The sequence below is a fragment of the Netta rufina genome (genome assembly GCF_964035555.1).
Source record: "Netta rufina genome assembly, chromosome: 4".
NCBI classification, from domain to species: domain Eukaryota; kingdom Metazoa; phylum Chordata; class Aves; order Anseriformes; family Anatidae; genus Netta; species Netta rufina.
The window spans coordinates 59,873,299-59,898,108 of record NC_140127.1 but is presented as its reverse complement, the minus strand read 5'-3'; the positions used below and the strand labels follow the sequence as shown (position 1 = coordinate 59,898,108).

At 33.4% G+C, this 24,810-nt stretch overlaps 1 protein-coding gene across 2 annotated transcripts in view; it reads left to right on the top strand.

The window, feature by feature from the left end:
• Positions 1-24,810, top strand: part of SLIT2 (slit guidance ligand 2) — a 256,422-nt gene that overhangs the window by 211,290 nt on the left and 20,322 nt on the right. For both annotated transcript variants that reach the window (XM_084285499.1, XM_084285500.1), the window contains 6 exons: positions 640-711; positions 3,038-3,201; positions 9,465-9,589; positions 9,718-9,815; positions 11,192-11,331; positions 23,969-24,062. In XM_084285499.1, the coding sequence (XP_084141625.1) occupies positions 640-711; positions 3,038-3,201; positions 9,465-9,589; positions 9,718-9,815; positions 11,192-11,331; positions 23,969-24,062 (693 nt within the window). The remainder of the gene's footprint in view (positions 1-639; positions 712-3,037; positions 3,202-9,464; positions 9,590-9,717; positions 9,816-11,191; positions 11,332-23,968; positions 24,063-24,810) is intronic.

The following is a 24,810-nucleotide window of genomic DNA, read 5'->3' as shown; positions in this document are numbered from 1 at the left end:
TAGATGTGGATCACGTCTTAACAATGATTCTGTATGTGCTAGATATACATGTAAATGAATGAATTTAAATAACAGGACATACGTTTCTGTGCAGGTTTGCTACAGCAGACAATATTGATACTTAATAAGGTTTTTACTATTAAAACAGTAAAAACTATTTTACTATTTAACTATAATAGTAAAAAAAAAATATTAAAATAGTAAAAACCTTATTAAAACCTTATATAAAACCTTGTAAAAAACTTTTTCTATCAACCTTAGTAATTATATTCATGAACAGTCGATACCTGTATTTTCTGTGCATTGATGGAAGATAAAAAATGCATGAACCAAATTAGCAGGAATTTCAGGGAACTGCTAAAAAAGCCAGAAATATGTCTTCAGCCATACCTAAGTCCAGTAAGTACTTTGCAGACACCTTTGAATTAAAAAAATAAATAAATAAATAAAACATATCAAATGAAAATATAAGACGAAAAAAATCAAGTGATAAGTAGGCTGCTGATTAAAGCTTAAGTAAACAAGGCTGGAAACACAGAGGAACTTGAAAAATATGAAAAGATGCAAACTGTTTACAAAAGCTGAAATTTCTGAAATTAATTTGCTGAGATTTATACATTATTTTTTTTTCTTGTTAAGGTCTTTGCATGGCAATGACATTTCTGTTGTTCCTGAAGGAGCTTTTAATGATCTCTCAGCATTATCACACCTGTGAGTATTCAAATTATAAACATAAATGATTTTATGTTATGTTTAGCAAATTTCATACAGTTGAACAAAGACAAATGCAAAGGCCTGCTCTGGAACAGCCCTAGCAGAGGCTGGGGACAGAACAGATAGCTAGCAGCTCGGTAGAAAAATCCTGGACCTTCTGCTGGGCAGCAAATTGAATGTCAGGCATGTGCCCTCATGGCAACAAAAGCTAAAGATGATCTGGGCTGAATTAGTAAGTGAGCAGCAAGGTGACTGAGGAGAGTGGTCACTCACTTCTGCTTGACCCTAGTAAGGACACATCTGGAATATATGTTTAGTTTCTCCAGTACAAAGTAAATGTGTATGGAACAGAGCAAGTCCACAAAAGAAGTAGGTAAGGTGGGGAGGGTGCTGTGAGTTGTGAGAAGTTAAAGGAACTGGTTTTATTTAGCCTGGAGATGGAGATGTCAAGGAGGGACCTAACAGCAGTTTTTAAACCTTTAAGGGAATTATAGCAATGATGGAGACAGGTTTTTCTCAGAGGTTGCAAAGTGAAAGATAAGAGTCAATAGTCACAAGCCATAATAAGGGAAGTTTCATTAACATAATGAAAATTTTTTCACCTTGACAGTAGTTTAGCTTTGGAACAGGTTGCTTGGAGAAATGGCAGAATTTCCCTCCCTGGAGATTTTCAGAACTCAGCAGGACACAGCCCTGAGCAACTCTGCTCTGACTTTGAAGTAAACCCCACTTTGTTCAGGAGGTGGGACTAGATGACCTCCAAAGAACCCCTCCAGCCTAAATTATTCTGTGTTTCTGTGTTGGTGTTTGTTGACGTTAAATTCATGGAATCTGATTTCAGAATATCATCTGAAGCACTATTTCTGTCCTTAATTTTCAATGGGAACATAGATTAGAGCTGTATTTATGAGTAGTTATTAAATCCTTTTTTTCATTTAAGGAGTAAGCTGACTAGTGCCTTTAGATGTACCCATTTTTGATGTTTCTGGATAGCTGTGGTTGTTAATAAAATAAAATAAAATAAAATAAAATCTGCTTCTAATTCAATAGTGGACTTTTACATTTAATTTGTCATTTCTCAGAAATTTGATGAGCCCAATCAAGCTTTAAGTCATTGATCAGTCATTCAAATGCTACTACCTCATCTACATTAAAATCAGTAAAGTTTACATAGATTTGCTTGTCTTTGCTGATATTTTTTATATTTTCTTAACGTTTCCAATTATCCTTGCTAATATTCTGATTTTAGCAGAGCCAACTGCTCAGTTCACGCTGACATAAGGTTGACATTCACTCTTGTGAATATGGCCTGGACAAATTGTAGGTATTTCTCTTTACATGTGAATTTTGCTATTACACAACCATATTACCAGGTCTGATTTTTGTTAATGCTCTGACTAAAGCCTGAATGAACATGTATATGTATATATGTGTATTCAATTTCTTCTGTTCATCTGGAAGCCTGTAGCAATAATTAAGAGGGCTCAGTGTGGCAGAAAAGAGTGTGTCTGTAGTAGTTTCTACCACCTTTGCTTTTGCTTGCCAAGGATTTTACTCCCTTTCTTGAAGATCCCCTTATCCAAAGTTGTGGAACAATCTGAAAGAAGCTCTATGATTATTTTATTGAAATGAATATGGGTATGTCTTTATAGAAAAACAAAATAGGGGCTTAAAAACCTTTAGAGTAATTAATCCCCAAAATCCCTAGCTAAATTATTTTTTAATTAAGAAACAATCAAATTTATTTAAAGAAAAGGATTTAATTTCACAACAGGGCATCTCTTATGTAAGGGGTAGTGTAGTTTTATTTATGTATACTGCAGAGATCTCTTACAGAATTCTGCACATAGTTGTGAATTCAGTGGGAGATCTTGAAAGAGGAAATAATTAAATCAAATTTGGAATCTTAGAAACAGGTGGTTTGTACCAGCCTGAGAGCCATAAACTGAAAAGGAAAATATCTGGGTGGAACTTTGTGGGGCTGCTTTGGAAGAAATATTTTATTCTTCCTAACTTATCAGTATCAGTTTCATTCCGATGATGCAGTTGATATTGCCCATTACATATCAAAAGTGACACAGAGCTAAGTTTACAGAAATGCAGGTAAGAATGGCTAGGTTCTTTACCAAATTTATTGTTAAAACTGTTACTTCTTGATTTAAAACCTAAATATAGACACTTCATGCACTTACACTTAGGGTCAGTTTGGTGGAAGAAGGTACGGTTTGTGATTTGAGATTTTTGCCAACCTCAGTTTTCTGTTCTCTTTCTAAAAACAAACATTTAAAATTGTATTCCATTTTTGTTTATCTGTTTTCCAAAGGGCTATTGGAGCAAATCCTCTTTATTGTGATTGTAATATGCAGTGGCTGTCTGACTGGGTAAAATCAGAATATAAAGAACCTGGTATTGCGCGTTGTGCTGGCCCTGGAGAAATGGCAGATAAACTTCTACTCACAACTCCATCTAAAAAATTTACTTGCCAAGGTACTGTTGGTGATTGCTTATTTGTTATTTAGATTTATAATACACTTTTTTTTTACTTTTTTTTTTTTTTACATTCATTTACAGTTGTGCATATTATCCTTAGCATAAGCCATGCACAAAAACTTTGTTGAATGGAGCAAGAGATGACTGCAGCTCAAACATTAATACAATCAGGCAAGATCTGTAAAACCAGCTACAGTGTTTGGAAGTCCTCACTGATTTGTGTCCTTCTCAGTACTCACTCTTGTCATCATTTCTCCTCATACTTCTCTAGCCATTGGTTCCTTTCAGGAATTGTATTTATTTTAAAAACTTCTGTGACATTTTGTTTTGTTTGCTTTTTTTTTTTTTTTTTTTTCCCCAATCAAGAGAGAGAGAAAATAAGTCTAATTTCTTATTCGCAGTGTAATACTCATCAGTATATAGATGTAAATAGGTAGCTGGTACTGTCTCTTTAATGAACTAAAATTTAAACATCTACCTTCTCTTAACTAAAGAATGTCCTTTCCCTTCAGACTGTTTACAGTAAAAACTGTAAATACAACTGTAATCCTTGCAGTCTGCATTATCTCAGTGGTATGTAATTGCATCAATATGCCCAGAATGCTGTTTTCTTTGATGTTTCAGAAGAAAGCCTAAAATACACAGAATAGATAAAAGATGTGATTACCTCTAGAAGTCTCATTCTAGATGTTATTATATAGGTAGGTTTCTTGGGGATTGAAATAAGTATTTATCTCTGTGTTGGTACCAATATTATTGGCACTTTTATGACAACTTACATTATTTCTGTTTAATTCTCAGGTTCTTTTTCTGAACTTTAGTATTTTTTGTCTTAGAACAGTATCTTTTTTATTCATATGTGAGAGTAGACTTAGTTTGTTTTGCTGTTTAATCTTCCTCAATTCTCTCAATTTCTCCCCTTTTAAGTATTTTGGATGCACGCCTTCTGCTATAGCTTTATTTTTTCAGATTCAGGCTTATGCTTGTAAGTTGTCACTAAACTTATAGTTATTTTTGAGGCATCAGATAAATATGATCTTATTTTTGTAGAAGTAACTTATTCTCAGAGTATAGGTAGTCATTTTTACGTGTTCATCTGTTAATGAATTATCAAAGGTAAGCATTATCAAAGGTATAAATTCTTCCTTAAAAAAGCATTGGGATGTCACCAGAGTTAGCTATCATCCCAAGTTGTTCCTTACAACGTTCTATTCATTATGTTCATTCTTCTCTCATTAGACTTTCTGTGAAAAATTGTTTTTGTAATCAAAAAACACAGGAAATCCAACCCATTATTTTGTATGTGATGCTAATTAATTATCCTTCCAAATCCTTCTTAGAATTTTTCAATAGTATTTCTTTGAGGTCATACCTGTGTTAATTGCATATGACACTCATCTTTTGCAAAGTTCCTTGGTATGATTTTAGATTTGGTGGCCAGTCCAATCATTTTTTCAACAAGCATCCACAGAAGAATATTATTGCAGTTATGCTTTTATTACACATTGTTGTAGGTATATAAGTGAAATGAAGGACTTTTTTGGTTATTTTCTGACTATGTCATTAAAAAAAAAAAAAAATCACCCCTTCCTACAATCATTATTATTTTTCTGTCAGACATTCCATATAGTACATCTTACTTCCTCTTGCCCATCAGAAAATATCCTTTGCCCATCAGAAAATATCCCCTTATGCAGGGAAAGTATTGTATTTCTTTCACTTCCAGGAATAGAAATCTGGTACTATGGGTACCTTTGCGAGAAATAATTTTCCTGCCACTGTTCTTCTGTGAAGATGTCATAATTACAGATTGCCACTCAGCAGCTTTTCAATGACAAGATGTCCCTATAAGACATTATATGTCTGTTATCCAAAGATAAGTAATTTTTTTCTTTTGCTTAGAATCATAGAATCTCCTGAATTGGAAGGGACCCACAAGGATCATCAAATCCAACCCCTGGCTCCACACAGGACCACCCAAAAATCAGACTATGTGTCTGAGAGTGTTGTCCAAATGCTTCTTGACCTCTGGCAGGCTTTGTGCTGTGACCACTGCCCTGGGGAGCCTGTCCCCACCCTCCCAGTGAAGAACCTTTTCCTAACACTCAGCCTGACCCTCCCCTGTCACAGCTCCATGCCATTCCCTTGGGTCCTGTTGCAGTCCCTAGAGAGCAGAGCTTAGAGCCTGTCCCTCGACTCCCCTCGTGAGGGAGCTGCAGGCCGCCATGAGGCTTCCCCTCAGCCTGCTCTGCTCTGAGCTGAACAAACCAAAGGACCTCAGCCACTCCTTATACATCTTCCCCTTTAAACCCTTCATCTTTGTAGCCCTCCTTTGGACCTACTGCTAGTTTTTCTTATATTGTTGTGCCTTAAAATTCACATCGTATTTGAGGTGAGCCCACACCAGAGCAGAGCGGAACAATCCCTTCCTTCAACCAGCTAGCAATGCCATGTCTGATCCACACCAGGATACGGTTGGCCCTTTGGCTACCAGGACATACTGTTGACTCATAGTCAACTTGCTCTTAACCAAAATCCCCAGATTGTGAGGCTCTCTCAAGCCTCTCGTCCCTCAGTTTGTACGTATAGCCAGGTTTACCCCTTCTCAGGTGTAGAATCCAGCACTTAACTCTTCTTAAACTTCATATCGTTGATGATTGCCCAGCCCTCTAATTGTCAAGATCTCTCTGCAAGGCATCTCTACCCGTGACAGAGCCAACAGGTCCTCCCAATTTAGTGCTGTCTGCAAACTTAGTATACCTTAAGGTCTTGTGTCCAAGTAATTTATGAAAACATTAGAGAACTGGCTGAATAGGAATTAGAAAGATGCTATATTCCTATTAAGAAATAGTTGACTTTTTTTTTTTTTTTTAACAGATATATATCTGTTTATTTTCTGCTATTGCGTACAGACTAACAGGCAAAATGTGTAATTCCCTCCTATCAGTACCTCTGGATTCAGTTCAAAGTGAAATTGGTGCTTGAATTTGAATCACATAAAAATAGTTTCCTGTGAAAATGAGCATTTTAAAATGAAGTCTCAGTTATAAAATTCCATAAATTTAATTTATGAAACTTTATGAACTACTTTCCTCCAGGAACCATCTTAGTGTTTTCTCCTTGCAGATGTTTTTTCTAGGTTTATGGGCTTTTTTTTTTTTTTTTTTTTTTTAATGTGGCCTCTAACAGATTCTCAATCTTTTACTCCTTTACCATCCATGCCCTGCTTCTAGAGATTCCAGGGCCTTGTGGTTTTCTGATACCAGGTAAGGTTGTAAGTGATGGAATGGGTGATATGTTTAAGAACAAACCTTCTGACCTTCCTTTTGTGAACCTCAGACAGACTTCTTTCCTAAGACATGCATGTTTCCTGTTTGTTTCTCCCTTTGATGAATTTAGAACTGACTCTTCATGATATATCATTTAACATAGTTGTATAAAAAGGTTTGTATTTTAAAAGTATAGATTTAGGGTCTGAAAAATGCAGTTGAAATGATCATTGCCACTGCATTGTACTGAAATCAGTGTCATTAGCAGTTGTGATATAAGTGACTCTGCAGATACTGATTTTGAGGCCATTTGCAAGAGCAAATAGGGGCTCCTGAGTCATAAAAAGTCAGGATTTCAAGTTTTCATTGCAAAGGTTTTGCTAGGATCTGGTCTTGGGAGAGTTTATATTATGCTTTTCTTCAAAAATATTAGACAAATAAATGAGTGTATGTGTATATTTATCAATAAAATAATATGCATTTGGTTTTTCACTCTTTATGAAAGAACAGTGTTTATTTTGCTTTTATTTTAAGTTTCTTTTTTTTCAGTTATGGCTTATTCAAGGATATATATATATTTCTGCAGTGTTAATAGTTAAAAATAGGGTATTCTATTTCATACAGAATACTTTCTTTTCATATGCAGGTCTTTTAACACATGCAAGCAGATAAGTGAAGGAATGATATAGTGAAAATTAGAATAGGTTCCAGAACTTCCTTTTCATTAGACTTGAGTAAAAAAAAAAAAAAATCTAAAACTTTTTTTTTTATCTTATAGCTGAAAAATGATCCTCCATACTTAATAATTTGAAATAAATGCTTATGATACAAAATCAGAGCAGTGTTGTTTACTATCTTGCTGGGAATTGTGTTCGCATTTGCTGGCTCTTTTTCAGAAGTGAAATTTAGATTGCTAATCCATACAGGAAAATAACCTGTTACTGAATATTTTTTTATTTCATGCCAAATAATTGTCAGTTTATTTAATAAAAAGTAGAAATGAGGCCATAATGTTCACCCTAATCAGTTGAGACAAGGAAGCAGAGACTTTAAGGCTACAGAACAGTGTTACAATTTATCTTCTTTTAGGTATGTGCTTCTCACTCCATATATTTTTCACTGAACGTTTTAATACAATCTATCAATAACCATAAATAGTCTACAGTAAATAGGCAAGACTTTCTGTATGTCAATTCTGTGGTTTTTGTTTCAACTCACCTACCTTTACTGTTTGCTGCTTTAACAAATTATAATCAACTATAGATTTTTCTTTCAAAATAAGGTAATGAAGACAAGAATAGTCAATGATCCATACAGATGGTGACTTTGGCAATTGTCACAAATTACCGTGTTCATCTCCTTGCATTTGCTTGCAAACTGTGACACAGATGGATACCAGCAACTGCAGATAAAAAGAAAAATTTGTCAGCCTATTCCCAGCATCCCTACTGTATCTTTATAATCATATGGCTTCCTTCCATGCCAGCTCCTTTTCAATGACTTATCTGAGTTTAATTTTCAAAGAAAAAAAAATAAGAAAGTTAAGAGAATAAAGACAAAACAAAACAAAACCCACCATACCTTAGTAACAGTGACCTGTTGGTTTGAAAAACATTGCAGTCTGGCTCATTTTGATGAGAGCAATCAGGCAGTTCCACCACCAGTAGGTCTGAGAAGTTTTTTGTGTGTGTGTTTGTGTGTCTGTCACTGGAGAAACCACTGTTTATTCTTTTGAAATTTACAAATTATCTGTAGATAAGTATAGATTTTTTTTCCATTGGTTAAATATGAAAATAAGCTGGAGGCAATAATGTCATCAGGCAATAAAGCCGGAAGTAGTAGAGAAGGTGTGTTCATTCTCTTAATAGGCATTTGGCCAATTCAACCCTGTTTTGTTTTACAGTAATCAATCTTTCAATTTTCATAAAACATAAGGAAGCATTATTATAAGCAGGTGATTTCTAAATTTAGACAAATAATTAGTGATTTCTTTGGTTGTCTGACAAAAAAAAAAAAAAAAACAACAAAAAAACAACAATACTTGATGGTTTTTAATTTGAAAATTCAATGTGGGAAAAAAAATTACAATTGTAAAGCAATGAAAAATAAATAAATGTCTAATAAATATTTATATTATAGGGATAAGATTTACATACGCTAAAGATCTCAGTCACAGCTCTGTCTGGCTTGTGAAACTTTAGATTTTGTCATTATTCATTTCTAAATTCTGTTGTTATAATCATTAATATAAGAAACATGACCACAGGCATTGATGGCAGTCCTCATTTGCACATAGATTCATGGTATAGTCTATGGCTATTTTGAGGCTCAACTAATGCAGCAATGTAAAGAACTGGGCTGACTTCGTAACAGAGCAAGCTGCAATACAGACCTACTTATGGTGAGATAGCTTGAACAATACAGTTATAGTTCACATTATAGTTCAAAACATTGTAGTTCACAGACATTAGACCAATTTACAGGTAATTCTGCCAGTTCATTTTTGCCGTTAGTCCTATGTGATCCTGAAACAAACAATTAAAAAAAAAAAAAAAAACACAAAAACATTAAAAATTGTGTTCTCAGTAATACCACCAAGGGAGGGATTAGAAACTGCTATAGCTCTTTTTCTCATAGGCAATTTTTACCCACTAAAGGGACAAAAGCTGAAATTGTATTTTTCATTAAATAAAAAGGAAAGGTAATTATCATGGATCAAAACTGTGCAGATTTCAGATAATGGGGATATAGGAATCACTTTTAGGTCAGCTTTTTACTTTTTTAAAAATGATAATTAAAAATCAAGTGAACAAAATTAAACCACAAATGTATTTGGGCACGTTAGAGGAATTATGGACAGTCAATTCATGTAGAAATACCACAGTCTAAAATACAAACGTTGTTTTAAAAATTAGAGCAATGCAAAAATATATCCTGTCAAGTATAAATCAGTGTTAGTTCGTTTATGACTATCACATTTGTATTTTTAAGGGCCCGTGGATGTTAATATTCTTGCAAAGTGTAACCCCTGTTTATCGAATCCATGTAAAAATGATGGAACCTGCAACAATGATCCAGTTGACTTCTATAGATGTACTTGCCCATATGGTTTCAAGGTAGGTGAATGAAGAGGAAAAAAATACTACTGAAATGTAAGCCTCTCCTTTTTAACATTTACAAGGAGTTTTAATTTACTCCACTAGAGTCTGTATTTTCTTAAATGATGTCCTTGTTCCCTGCATAGGGTCAAGATTGTGATATTCCTATTCATGCCTGCATCAGTAACCCATGCAACCATGGTGGAACTTGTCATCTGAAAGAAGGAGAAAAAGATGGGTTTTGGTAAATTGTTTTTAATTGTAATATCAGAATGGAAATCTGTTGACTCTTATAGTATATGAAATAACTTCGGTGTTAATCTTTGGGTTCTCTTTGTTAATTGCACCACAAAATCAGGTTTTCAGTGCTTCTCAAGTTTTCAGAACATGTTACTGTCCATGGAAAGCTAAAGCTCTGAAACTGTTAAAAACAACAAATGATTGTGATTAGTTGAGGCTTATCAGGTCAAGACAACATAGTATTGACTCCATTATGCTAATTAATAGCTGGCTAGATCCCTGCTGAAAAAAATCTCACAATTCATCTGTTGTTGTGTGTATTACTTCAACAGACAGCATGTAAATGATAAAATGTAAATCCCAGTGAAACAGAAAATTAATGATTCATTTGAAACTCACTATGCCAGCAGATAAACATGCTGTGAGCGTTTTTAATCTTGAGTTATTTAATCACACAGTACAATTACTCCAGATGTACTTCATGAATTATGAAATAAAGTTCTTTAGCATTCTTCTGTGAAATTATTAGTCATTTAATAATCTACACCTCAAGCTTGTTAAAAATGACACTTCAGAAAGAAACAATTCATTATCCTGCAATTCATTAAGACATTATTCTTATTTTTTATTCTAAATTCTGCCCAAAGATTAGTTTTCTATTAAAAATTAAGCATATACATCTCAATATTATGCCTCTAGAATTTAAAGTGACAATCACATCTCAGAATTTGACCTTTTTATTTTACTTGTTTAAATACTACATATTTTGAAAATTAAAGCAATCTTATAATCAAAGTTGCAGGAGTTATAGATACTGCAAATTGCATGTAAATGTATTCATGGTCATATTTGAGTGACCTTTTACATTTACTACCTTTTTATATATTTGTTTTGCATAAACATATGTAAAAGCAAAATAAAAGTTACAGCTTTGAAGAGTTTATATAGTCTTTGTTTTTGCATTAATACATGTAAATACATTAATACTTGGAACTTTAAACAGAGCTTTATGATGGTGCATTTAATTGTCCATGTGTTTAAATTAAATTTTCCATGTGTTTAAAATAACAAAAATAAATAAAAGAAATATAATCTCATTTTATAATGTAACAGGTGTTTCTAAAGGAGTGCCCAGTTATGAAATTTAAGCTCCTTTAACTAAAAATAATGGCACAAATTGTTATTGTTGCTTTTTTCTGTAAATTAACATGTTAAAATATTTTGGTAATGTTTGTTATATGTTTTTTTAATATTATATCATCCATTTTCCTTTAGAGAGGATAGTGATTATGAATTAATGTATGTATTAATTACAGTATTTCTTGTCTGGTCTCCCCAGCTAAAAAGTTCGTGTGGTTGGTTTTATTTTCTGTTTTACAGGTGCACTTGCGCAGATGGATTTGAAGGTGAAAACTGCGAAATAAATGTTGATGACTGTGAAGACAATGACTGCGAAAATAATTCTACTTGTGTGGATGGAATCAATAACTATACTTGCCTCTGTCCACCTGAATATACAGGTAAGAGTATAAAGAGATGTACAGGTAATTCAAGAATTCCTAATAGAGAAACAGTCATGTTTTTCAGTTTGCAGATGAATTAGTGGTCATTCTACAATTGGTTTGAAGTCAAGTTTCCCTCGATATTTTTCTTCAGTAAGGCTTGTAGTCGAAAGTAGACTTTACACCCATTCGTTAATTCCTCTGTTTTGAAATTACATTTTGATATTTAAAAGTTCTTTCAAAATGTGTCCCTTACATCTGTTTACCTAAACCAACCAGTCCAGTGAAGAATCTCCCTAGTTGTTGAAATCTGAAAAATATTCTTCTTTTGCTTTATATTGTCCAAGCTGCTACCAGGGCAAAAAAGTATCCATCTGTGCCAGTAGGAAACTGGATTTGGCATCCCTAGATGCTGTCCTGCCCTCCTGTAGAAAGATTAATGCAGATTGTGATGCTTTCTGCTCTAGCACACAAGAAAATAGCATTATTAGAGTGTGCAAAATTGTTCATTTCTATCAATTGGCAGCCAGGCCAAAGCATTACCCTTTCTTTCTTTGAAATGGGGTCTCTTTTGATTATTTTCACAATCTCTGAGAATTAGGAACTATTACAACAGGAACACTGGAGAACAAGAATTAAGATCTATTGTTTCTGTTGATCTGTTGTTCAGTTTTTCTAGAAATCTATTTTCTGTCAGCTAGTGAACCACTAGAAGAATTCAGAGCTTCCATTCACAAAACCATGATTTGAAATACATGACAAAGAAAAGTAAAATCCTCCATAACCTAGGAATTAGATATAGCTAGTCATCCTATATAGTAACTATAATTAATCCTATTTTGGCTGTCAGATAAGCTTTTTAATGTCCTCAGGGAATGCTACATTTGAGCATTGGATGACTCTGAGGAGAGGTGAACTCATGAAGTAATTTCATTTGTTGCAAAACAAAATTAGCACCTTTTTAATCCAAGGTATTTTCATCATTAGTTCTGCAACCTACTGGATTACCCAAATGATTTAGGGCATTCAAATTTAAAGTCAGTATTTAAATCTTGGAAACCCACAGTGAGTGAAAATGATAGAACATCGGTAAGAGAAATGCATCTTCATAATCTAATATATGTATTTGTGCAGTTCTTATTCTGAGTAAATGTTTGGAAAAAATTTCTTCATGCAGAATGAGCCACAATACCTAAAGCAATACAGGTTAAAAGGTTAAGTCGACAGAATAAGATACATAAGAATAACTGGGTGGTCCACATCTGGAAAATTAGACATAACCTTCTGCTTAACCATACTCATTTGGCAGGTACTGTTACATTAATACCTAGAAGCAACTGACAATTCAAGCCTTAGAAAAAAATAACAGGTAACAGCTTCAATAAGTAGTGTTAGATGTTTGTTATTTCTCGGATTATTAATATTTTAGCCATGTCTGAGTCAAGCTTCAGATTCCCGAGATTCAGTTGCCATCTCCTTTAAAAAGGATTGGATACTCTGCTGTGTAGGATGGTAGAGAGCAAACCAGTCACACCAGCTGAGTCTTCCTGTTTGGTGATATCATGCTAGGACGTTTCATGTACTTATTAAATAGCAGACAGTTCATTTGCACGTCCATTTCTCCTCAGCAGCTTCGCAGTTTTTTTGGCCTGTTACCTGTTTCTTCATTTTTGACATCGCTCTAGGTGCATTTGGACTGCTAGGGCCAATAGCTTGTTGTATTCACAATATCCCATGGGAAGGACTGCTTTGCCTTAAATACCCATGAGTGGATACAAAATTTATGTTTATGTGGTTTATGTGTGCTAGCCTAAAATTTTGATTAAGTGTGCTTCTTGTATTTCTGTAGTATTGTAATTGAAATGTGTGGTTTACATTTACAATTGAAACTTCAATTGTAGCATTTATATATATATATACATATATATATATATATATATATATGGTTAGACCAAAAAGGGAAGCATAAGGATTTGTAAAATATTTAACTTGATGTATTGCAGTTTTGTTTTTTGTTTTTAGTTAAAATACAAGAAAGTGTATTTTTTAATTTGACTCGTCACTGAGGAAGTGGCGATTACTTTTCTTTGAGGAGCCTGCTGTTGCTGTAGAACAGTTTGTGCCTAACTCTAAAGGGAAAATGCTATGAGTTTATATGGCAAGTGTTCTTGTTTCCTAACAGTAATCCTTGTAGAAAAACAGATTTGCTTTTAGAGATTCGATGCCTAGTCATAATCGTTACTGAAATCAGTAAGTCATGCGAATAGGTGAGAATCTTCTCACCAGCTCAAAAATAAAACAAAACTATCTATTGGTAATCAGTAAGTTTAGCTGTTTTGTTCTCAAAAACTGTTGAGATTTTACACTATCTCATTAGATTGTTCTAACACCTTACCAAAAACAGACACACATGCAAGACCAGAGCCTCATTTCATAGATAAATTGGACATAAGTTGTAGCAAAATTTCATTTTTTTCATTCTACAGGATACAGTGCAGAATTCTACAGTACACTGTCTTACAAAGCATCTGAAGATAGTCACAAGGTGTGAGATCTTAAGTTAGTTTTAACCCAGATAAATTGTAAGGAGAAAATGTAAAACATTAAGCTGGTCTTTACACCTGTAATCCCTGATCTTGCATAGTAATTAAATAACTTGGAGCGTTAAGAGCTAAACTGACAGTGGTCTGGACACATTGGGTTCTAGAAATGGTAGTGTTCAGAATACAAAGTAATCTTACAGTTGCCGCTAGTGTATATGAGATACCAAATTATTTGTAACATTTTTTTATCTAGCCAATAGCTTGGTTTCAAAGATAAGTAACAAAATCCCTGACAAGTATAGATACAGTGATTTTTCATGAGGAACTTTATAAGCATTTAGATCTTGGTATCTGTTCTTACAGGTTAAAGCCAGATTTGCATATTGCTAATGTGGTGTGTTTTTTTGTTTTGTTTTTATGGAAGGTATTTTTCACTTGATGAATTCCTGTACTAGCTGGGCAAAAATAAACTAAACGTCAGGAAAACTGTCTATATATTCAGCAGATTAAAAAATACATGTATTTTTAAATACAAAGGTATCTCTAGCTCAGAAAGTCCATGGGCTGTAAGGTGCTGGAGGCTTGGACAGTGTATATAACTGAAAAATACCACCATAGACAATTCTCTTTTAATTTTATTGGACATACGTTGAATTGTTTATGTTCAAGATGTCACAGAACATATACACTGGATGTGGAAGTGCACCAGCCCAGAACTATTTTTTTTTTTTTTTTTTGAGTAAATGGTTATCTACAAACATGCTTTATATTTCACACAGCATAATATATGAAAGAAGTCAGTTGGAACTTGTTGGTATGAATTGTAAATCATTGTTATTTAAAGTTTTAATTTTATGTAGAAGAATTACTGGAATCTCACCTCTGGAAATACATGTAAAAAAATACAAAACAAACAAAAAAAAAGTTATAGGGAATGTTATAGTGCAAAACCAAACCTTTAATTTTTTCCTTTTATAAAAATCTAGTGAAAATTGACACTTCTCAATTAAGCATTGTTGATTTTAATATCTATGTGTATATATATATATAGTACGTATATATATAGAGAGAGATATATAAAAGCCTATTAGCTTATGTTATTGCTTAAGAACTGGGAATCCACAGTTACAGGTGGAAAGACAAGAAAGGTATTTGCATGATACTGTGAGCTTTCTTAAGATCACAGATTGGAACTGTGAAGTAACAGGAAATAAATGCAATCATCAGACATTCAGACTGTCTGATGAAACCTTGAGAAATAAAACATTTAAAATGCATCACTATGTCCTGCACTCTTTAACTCTGCTATTCTCTTAACATTATCATCTTCTTTATTTTAAACTCAGTCTAGTAAACATCAGGTCATTTTATGTACATTCTATAGATTACAGATGATCATTTCTCTTGTTCATTGCCATCAGTCATTAGATCACAGATCTAACCGATCCAAAAGTAAAACCTTTCCTATGCCACCAGTGGCATGTACTTCTTACCTTTTCTGTTTCTTTTGCTCTGCTGTAGGTGAGACTCTGAAGCTTGCTTCATTTTGCTATATCAACCTCTCTTGCTGCTATAGTTGTGCATTAGCTTAATGTGCTATGCTGTTGTATTACAATGTAAAAAGTCTCTTGTCTCTTCTGTCTTTGTCACTGCAAGCTGCTAATCTGAATGAAGTGGAAAAAGGTCAGTTGTCTTTTAAGCCTATTTTCACTTACTTTGTTTTTTTTTTCACTTTCCTTTCCTTAAAGGTGCATGGATTTCAGTTCTTAAATAAGATCAAATGAATCGTATATAGGTATCATTTAGAAAGCTCACTACAAATCCTCAAATCAGGCACCTTGATCTAGCTGTGAATAGATGTCAAAAGAATCTTGTTTAAGCTACAGATCGCTGTGCAGGAGTACTTTAACACTACTTTCACTGTCTTTTTTTTTTTTTTTCCAGATATATTAGAAATTTGTGCATCCTGATAGGACTAACAAAAAGGTTTACATGGTGATCTTCTGAAATCTTTAGTCTCATTATTTTTAAAACATACCTTGGTTCCATTCTAATGTATTCTGTATTATATAGCACTGTTTTTCTGTAATTTCTTCATTAGATGATGGTACTAGAAATTTTTCTGGAGTATAAAATGGCAATCCCCTTTCTTATCATATCTGTGATTTTTTTGCCATAAATATCTAAAATATTTGAAATGAACACATTAAGCTCAGACTATTCTATAGGAAAAGTAATGGTGGAAATTTTTATGACACTAACTTTGGATGTTCATGATCTTTTTCATGATCTTTTTAGTTTTAAAAGTTTCTGCCTAACACCTATTTCACTAACAGAGTTAAAGTATCTTCTGTACAAGCTGGTTTATTCAATCTGAAAAATAACATTATCCGTAACAATATATATATAAAGTTATATTTATATAAAGTTATTTATACTTCTACAACTAACTGTATAGTTCTGAAAACAAATGAGTCAAGGTATCTTGTAGTGTATTTGCTATCAAGTTAATTTGATAAACCTATTGTGCTGTCTATAAAACAATATGATATTTCACTAGTAATGAAAAATCTTTCTCATTAACCACTAAACAGCATGTTGAGCAAATCTGCAAGTATACCATCAATTTTGGTTATTTTAGACATCTGGAGAATTATTCTTACAACTTAAATTCAGAGTCTAAACACCCTCTGCAACTGATGGAGTGAAACAGACATTTCCAGAAAGTAATTCCAACTGTAGGTGTTCCATGGTTAAGGTTGTATTCAATTTAGACATGTTCCTCTATTTGCCTTTTACTGTTGTTATTTGGACAAAAAACGTAGCCCCCCCCCTTTTTCTTTCCCCCTTGTCACTTCCTAAGTTTTTATGTCTATAGTGTTCTGTTACTGTCCCTGTATTGAAACTGTTTGATTATATAAAAAGTATTTAACGCGAGGAAAACTAGAAGAAGTGAAAGCTCAGTTTAGAGAAATATAAGAACTGAGTTCTTTGTTATACTTGCAAATATATTTGTATGCTTAATCGTAAATCAGCCAAGCAGATTACAATAACTTGTTCGACATCAGTGACTTATGGATAAAATTTGCTTTGTCACTGATTTCCAGCAGTGTAAACTGAAACATTTTAGGATTTTCTTTTGTAAATGAAACAAACAAAAACCCAACCTTATTTCCTATGTCCATGAAAAAATGGCTTTTTAAATGGAAAGTAAACTGAAGATGCTACTGTGGAAAGACTCAAGTCCCAATTTCAAGTTGAATCAGATGTTATTTGTGTATAATTTGGCTTGCTTGTATTTTGCATGTCTTTACAATGTGATAAAAGGTAGAAAGGCCATGAGTCCTAAACAGAACTGTAGTCATTGTAAATGTATGACACAAGTGTGAACTATAACATGTTAAAATTACTGATTTTATCAAGAATACATTTCTCACAAACAAATTACTCAGAGATATGAACTAAGTTCAGCATCAAAGTTAAGCAGATGTGTGTGATAAATGCTTGTATTTTCTTGCCAGCTGAACATGAAAGTCAATTATCGGTCTATAACTTGCTTGAAGGATCACTCAGTTTTATCATGGCATACATCTTTTGAATTGTGACAGTTGTAGGAAAACAGGATTATTTTAAGTAATCATCTCAGTTTAGGCAAGCCTTAGACACAGATGTAAATTCTAGTTTCATATCTTTCAAAACTTCATTACATGGCCTTCTAGCTGCTACAGTAAGGAGCTAAGTTACCATTTTCAATTCAGTTGGTAACCAGATAAGTACCTGCCTAAAGTTTAAACATGCAAATAAAATGCAAATCATACCATATAAAACTTGATTAAAATTCTAATTATTTTATTAGATCAGGATCATAACCCTTAGTCTTGTAAGAATTGCACATTAACGTTACAACTTCTAAAAATAAAACAATACCTTTGCAACCCCTGCTTTTCATCACATGTAAAATTTTCTGTTTCATGAAGATTAATAGTCAAGCTCATAATATATAATAGTACAGTCATTTGAAGTATATTAAAATATTCTGGCTGCATTTTCATGAAGAGGGAGTATACATCCTTGGCAATCTAAGCCACTTGCTTAGATTGTTTGATAGTTTGATCACTGCCATTAGTGATTCTAGTCTATGATCATAGAATCACAGAACGCTAGGGAATGGAAGGGACCTTGAAAGATCATCTAGTCCAATCACCCCACTGGAGCAGATGATCCATCGTTCTGTTTTCCTTTAGCGTCTTAAAGCTTATTTGCCTAAAGTTTTTTGTTTTTTTCTGCCAAACAGCATAAATGCAAAATAATTTAAAATGTTAAAATAATAAGCCCCATCTTGCATATCTACAAACATGAGACTTAGCTGAACAGAAGTAATCAATGGTAAAAGTCAGGAAAAGTCTAGCAATGAATCACATTTAGAATTTTACTTTAAAATTAAGTTCCAAAAATATTTTCCAATTAAAAAAAAAAAAAAAAAGTTAAATATTATAAACTTCATCCTTCTGTAGCTGTGAAAAAAAATAAGCTACATTATCCCTTGTAGAGTAGATATTTTTGTCTTTTGTGAATAGTGAGCTCAGTACTTTAAATACTTTGTTGTCTACTGTTTGCTAAACCGAAGACTTCATAAAAATGCAGAAATTTCTGTATATATTTTGTTAAGTAGCAATAATGTTTCCTAACCATTCCCACAGTCTGTTAACTATTTCAGTCAGAAGTAATTAACAGAGACACCAAATCAAACACTTGGACTATAATACCTAGCTTATAAAACAGACTGCAGAAGTTAACTCACAATTTATGGCAGGCAAGTTCAGAAGCTGGAACAGTTAAATATGTACACATATTTACTGTGTAAATATCCTGCTGTGCTAGTAATTACCCATAATTCTACAGTATGTATTTTAGTTTTGGAGCAATTAATAAGTATTCTAGCAAAAAACTGATTATGATGATTAAAATTGACCATTCTTTCTTTTGAATCATTTCTCTAATTTATATTCTAATATCATACTCAGTTTTGCTAATACACTGGTGATTTTATGCTTGTTTCTTCAGTAAGCTTGTCTGTAATTTTCAATGTGCTGTAATATTCAGCAGCCCATGTTCATTTGTCTTAGAGCTCTTCTCTTCATTCAGAAATATACTGGGTCACATTCCTTTATATAATTATATTTTAAATTTATTGCCCAACTAGCAAAATAGCAATGATGTAAATCATTTTTCATATCATTGCATTGTTCTTTATCATTTGTTATACTATATGTCTTTATATATTGGAAAATCCAAAGTTATTTTTTTCTACGATTTATAATCTCATCAAATCATAAGTGTATTAACATATGCAGAGGAAACAAAAACTAACCTCTGAATCTAGCAACTTATATCTTTGGTTGCACACAACACATTATCAATATTGAATAGTGCTGTCTGACTGTTTAAATCTGAAACATCATCTATATCTAGTGGTAAAATCTCAGCAAATATTCCAGTTTTGGTGTTGGAGGGTCTTCATTCAGACTACGTCGATGACACAGTTCCACTGGTTTTAGTGCTACTACGTACCAGAAAGCAGACTCCATAGCTTTTCAGATATCTCATGAAAACAGTTACAACTGTTTCTAATTAAGTTTTGGAACTTTTTTTTTTTTGACACTTATGTACTGATTATTTTTAAACAAACTAGTCTGTTGCTTTTTTTTTTTTTTTTTCTGCGTACAATAATGTTCCCATCGTCATCTTCAAAAACATGGTTACTTAGCCAAGCTCAGTTACAACAGGCTTGGTATTGTTATGAGTATAACATTGGTAGTAAGCTTCCTTGACCTAAGACTTTTTTTCGCAATTGTTTTACATTATTTTGTAGAATGGTTTTAAAAACATGTCATGTTTTTTTAAAATCAGAGAACTCTCTGACATTTCCTTCCAGTAAGGCCAAGAAGCATAACTAGATAAACCTGGTATTTCCTTCAGTGAGCTTTTCACTTTCATCACTCTCTTCATTTCAACAAAATTATTTTCTCGTCTTCACCTTTGTCTCAGTTAAATTCTGAATAATACATTGGTTATTCAATATGCTAAAAGATGTTACTTTATGAGGAAGCTATTATTCAGTGATTCAGATTCCATGTCATGTATTTCTACTTACTTTTTCTATTTACTTTTCCTCAAACAGTTATGTTTTCATTACAGAAAAGCTCCACTCAGAAGATAAATATATTAACACTATAAATTAAGAACTAGTGGTGTTTTAGTTTTGTTTGTTTGTTTGTGGGTGGTTTTTTTGGGGTGGGGGAGGGGGAGGGTGCTCTTCTTACTTATATTCTCATGGAGAAGTTCAATATCTGATGTAAATTCTTTGGATTCCATCTTAGTGGTTTTTTTTTTCATTTTATTGATTCTTTGTGCAAGTCTGTCATGAATTCTACTGTTTCTTTATAATGAAAGAGTTTGTACTTCCTGTAAAATTGACCTTTTTGTTCACAGGCCTTTGAACATTCTCCTTTCACTACATCTTCACCGCATGGAAGGAATGCCATGTTTACCATGTCCTTTCATTGATTCCAGTTTCCTTTCCTAGTCTGGTTGCTAACTGTTTAATTGAAAGCTCCCTGCAATATTATTCTAATTTATTTCACACTATGTACAATTGCCAAATGCAGAGATACTTTCCTTCCTTTTACTCTATCACAGTACGTAAAGCCCTGTCTTTTTAAGACAAGTTTTGTTTTTCTAATCCTCCTTTATATAGTAGAAGGTTTCCACAGACTACTCAAACCAAAATCTGACCATAATTTCAAAAGCATCTGATGATATTTTCACACCATTTGGCTGCAGTAGGTCTGGTGGTGTAACATTGATTTTACAATTTGAATTGGATACTTTTCAAAACTGTAAGCATTTTTAAATCCTAAATGTCTAGTTTTACTCTCAACCTATACGCAGGATTCCCAACTATGACTTGGAAATTAAGACTTTTCAAGCATCCCTGAACTTTTCATGAGGTAATTCAACTTTCACTGTAGTTCTGAAGACATCAACACCATCAATTCATGACTACTAAAATGCAGTGTACTCTAAGAAATTATGTTATAAGTATCTGGATAAAAAAAATAAAAAGTGGACATGCTTAGACACTGCTCACTTAGAAGTCTTCAAGAAACTTCAGAAGTCTATAGTTATCTAAGCCATGGCCCAGTTTCTCTTTGTACCAAAATCAATGCCAATTCAGTGAAGTTGACAGTAGATTGCTTGCTTCTATAACACCAGTCCTGATTTGTCTTCTGAAAAAGTATTTATTTTTTTTCCACTGACCTCTTATTGTGCCTACAGAGACAGGACACCTGCAGCCCTTCTGGAAAGATGGGCTCAGTGTGTCATATTGGAAGGTCTGTGGTATACTATTAGGATTAATAATCTTGGGAATGTTTAGAAAGGTTTTTGTCTTAGTCTTATAAGTACTGAACAAACATACTTTTTTATTATTTGTAATTGAGTTGTCATATATATGTATATGTGTGTGTGCACATAAAAAAGTGCTTTTTTGCTTGTTCCACTGCATGTTATTGAAAATATGAATTCTCTATCCCATATTCAACAATATCTCACTCTGAAATATTGGTGGCCTTTAAGTGGCTTTTAGCCACTGCAACAAGTTCTACAAATTGACTAAAGGCTATGTGAAGAGTTACTTCAAACAAAACCCTTTGAAAAGAGAAACGGATCTGTTTTTTGTTTGATATATCATGGGATGCTAAGAATCCCTGGTATTTCAGGATTCTTTGTGCGCTGACCTAGCCATAACAGTTTCACGCTTCAAGACTAGTAAGTCCATAGAGATTTTGAAGAGGCTTTGAGGATAGAATTTAAATCCTGTGTATTAGTCATCTTCAGTGGCCTGTATTTGATCTTCATTCAATTTCCTAAATATATTTACTATCACATTGACAGCTTTCCCAAGGTCTGCTAAATAGCCTGTGCTTGAATACCATTGTCTTATGTTAATTCAAAGCTTATTTAGTTTTGTATGGGAAATACTCTACTTGCAAATTGGTAAGGTGCTATATTTTTTTTTGTTCTTGTTATTCTTGTTTTTTAAACCTTTGTATGGAACCAGTGGAACCAGTTTGGATCTTATTTATTTATTTGTTTGTTTTTGTTTTTGTTTTTGTTTTTTTTTTCCCTGCTGGAGGGCTGTGATGCAATTTTGTAGCAGTTTTTCTTTTTTTATCCATGTTCCATGTTATTGTGAGGTTCCATGCCTTATAGAACTTCAACATATATATTAATGATGTGTTTTTATGCTCTTGTTTAACCATCTTAGCTCTTGTTCAGTTTTGCCTTTTTCTCTGTCATTGCTGCTAATGGGGACTGTTCCTCAACTCTAAATTTTATTTATTTTTCTATTGTTTGAAATAAATTTTACATATCCTAAGAAATAAGTTCTGGAAATAATATGTGAGGTCTTGAGTAGTCATGATAGTGTGTAGTCTTAAACAATGGTATGTAAGTATGCTTGCTGTGGAAATGACAGCTTTCTAGGGAGGATCAGTTGAAGCTTCCCCTCCTCACCCCCCAACCCCAGGGGAAAAAAAAAAAAAAAAAGACAAGAAAAATAGGCATTTAACCATCTACTGTTGCTTTCAGTTTATTATTATGTGTACTTCTGTGATGCCAGAGAAGCCCATGTAAGACAGAGGGTAGTTTGTGTTGTGCTAAGCACTCTGAGAAATTGACAAGGAGCACTTTAAGATGTTAGAAACCTTATTGCTTAATGACAGTAGTAGCTGATGAGCTGGTTCATACACATATACGTGCATATGTATTTTGGAAGATATCTTAATTCGTATTCCTGCTCTAAAACTCCATTTTGATGTTATTATCCTATACCTTTCTGCCTTTTTCCAATCCACCTGTTTGTGATTCTACCCAAGATGTGTCCCTAAGTGGTCTGCCTTTCTTCTTTCCTACACTGCACTCATGATGATGCTGTCCTCATCCTCAGTACTGTACTGCCTTCCAGCAGATATTGATTGCTCATTCGGGCACTTTTCATTGGTGGCCACTGCCCAGACAAGAGTCAGTGGGCACGAACTGGAACATGGGAGTTTCTGTCTAAGCATCAGGCAGCACTTCTGTGGTGTGCAGGTGACAGAGCACTGGCACAAGTTGCCCAGAGAGGCTGTGGAGTCTCCTCCTTGGAGATCTTCAGAAGCTGCCTGAACATGGTCCTGGGTAGCCTGCTATGGATGGCTGTGCTTGAGCAGAGGGTTGGGGCAGGTGGCCTTAAACATGCTGTGATCTAGCTACGCTGCTGGCCAGCACCACACTTAGCTGGGTAAAACTGAGGATTGCTAAGTATTGTTCTTCCTGAATTAAAGTTTGACTTGAGCACTGAAGACATCTGCTATCTTCTGCTCTTTTCTTCCTCATTTTGGTGCACAGTTCAATTTCTTTACTCACTTGACAAATAACAAGGAGCAACCCTGCTCCTTCCATAGTATTAGGTCCCAATACGAGTCTCTAAATTCATCAGGTATAGGGTTTAAAATATTCTTCTTATGGATGCTAGAATAATTATACTTCTTTTACAAACCAGTGGTAAACCAGGACATTATTCATGGTATCTTCTGATTAGTTAGGGAACAAGACATTAGTTATCTGTTTACGTATCTATAAGTGTTTACTTTTCAAAAAGTTGCAATGAGATCCTATTTTAACCATATTAAAATATTGTATAGATTACCCAGCCCATGTTAAGCTTCTAACAGCAGGGAATTATTTTTCTTTTTTTTTTCACAGAACGGGTATATTATGACATATTATGACAACAGATTATTGTGATATATTGGAGTGTCAATTAGGAAAAAGTAGAAAGCAAGTTTTCATTGCTGGGTAATTGGAATTATATTGTCAGACAGTTGTATTAACAGTAACAACTTACAGTACAAATCAATATTTCTGTGTGAAATTTATTCATTATATCATGAGGTATGTATTTTTTTAGTGTTAACAAAAAAAAAATCATAGCAGTTACTTTTAAAATACAATTATTTTCAGGTCACTGTGGTGTTTTCACTGAGTTGACAACATACGTTACATTTCAGGTGAGCTCTGTGAGGAGAAACTAGATTTCTGTGCTCAAAACCTGAATCCTTGCCAACATGACTCAAAGTGTATATTGACACCCAAAGGTTACAAGTAAGTTTAAAATATTGTCATGGTCTAGCTGAGTCTAAATTTCTATTTATTTATCCTGTTCAACTTCTTTTCTTTTAGTGGAAATAAGTTCTATTGTCAAAATACCGATTTCAATTATAATCAAATATTGTGGTAGTATAGACCCATTTATTTTCAGGTAGATCTACATTATTATCTTAAATATGTTTATGGAATTAAAAGATCCTTAACAGTTCTAATTTCAGTCAGAATTTAAAGAGGAACAAAATATAGAGTGGTTAGTCTATGTAACTGTCTATACAAAACTTTTGTAGTAGCTTAGCCAATAGGAAAATAATTACATTTAACTGAAGTGGAATTATTATACTGCTTTCTGAGAATTAATTGTGAAAGAGGTTATTAGGAAGGTACACTGAAAGATATAAAATAAAGTTAATTCCCAAGAAAACTAATCTGTAATTATACCATATCCTTATAATTAATTAGTACACATACTTAAAAGTGTTTTTAATAGGCTTTAGGTTAATAAATTTAGGAAACCTGCAGCTTTCGCACGTTTTATGCACATTATGTTCTTGTCCCAGAATCAGCTTATCTAGGATTGATAATCATTTCAACTACTTATGAAACAATGTGTTATTAAAATGTGGCAAAAAATATTCAATTATATCAAATATTCATATGAAAATGAAATGAAGTTGATAGTTTTAAACTGGAAAATAAAAAACTTATTGGATTTAAATTTGTCTGTGTTATGTTTATTATCTTC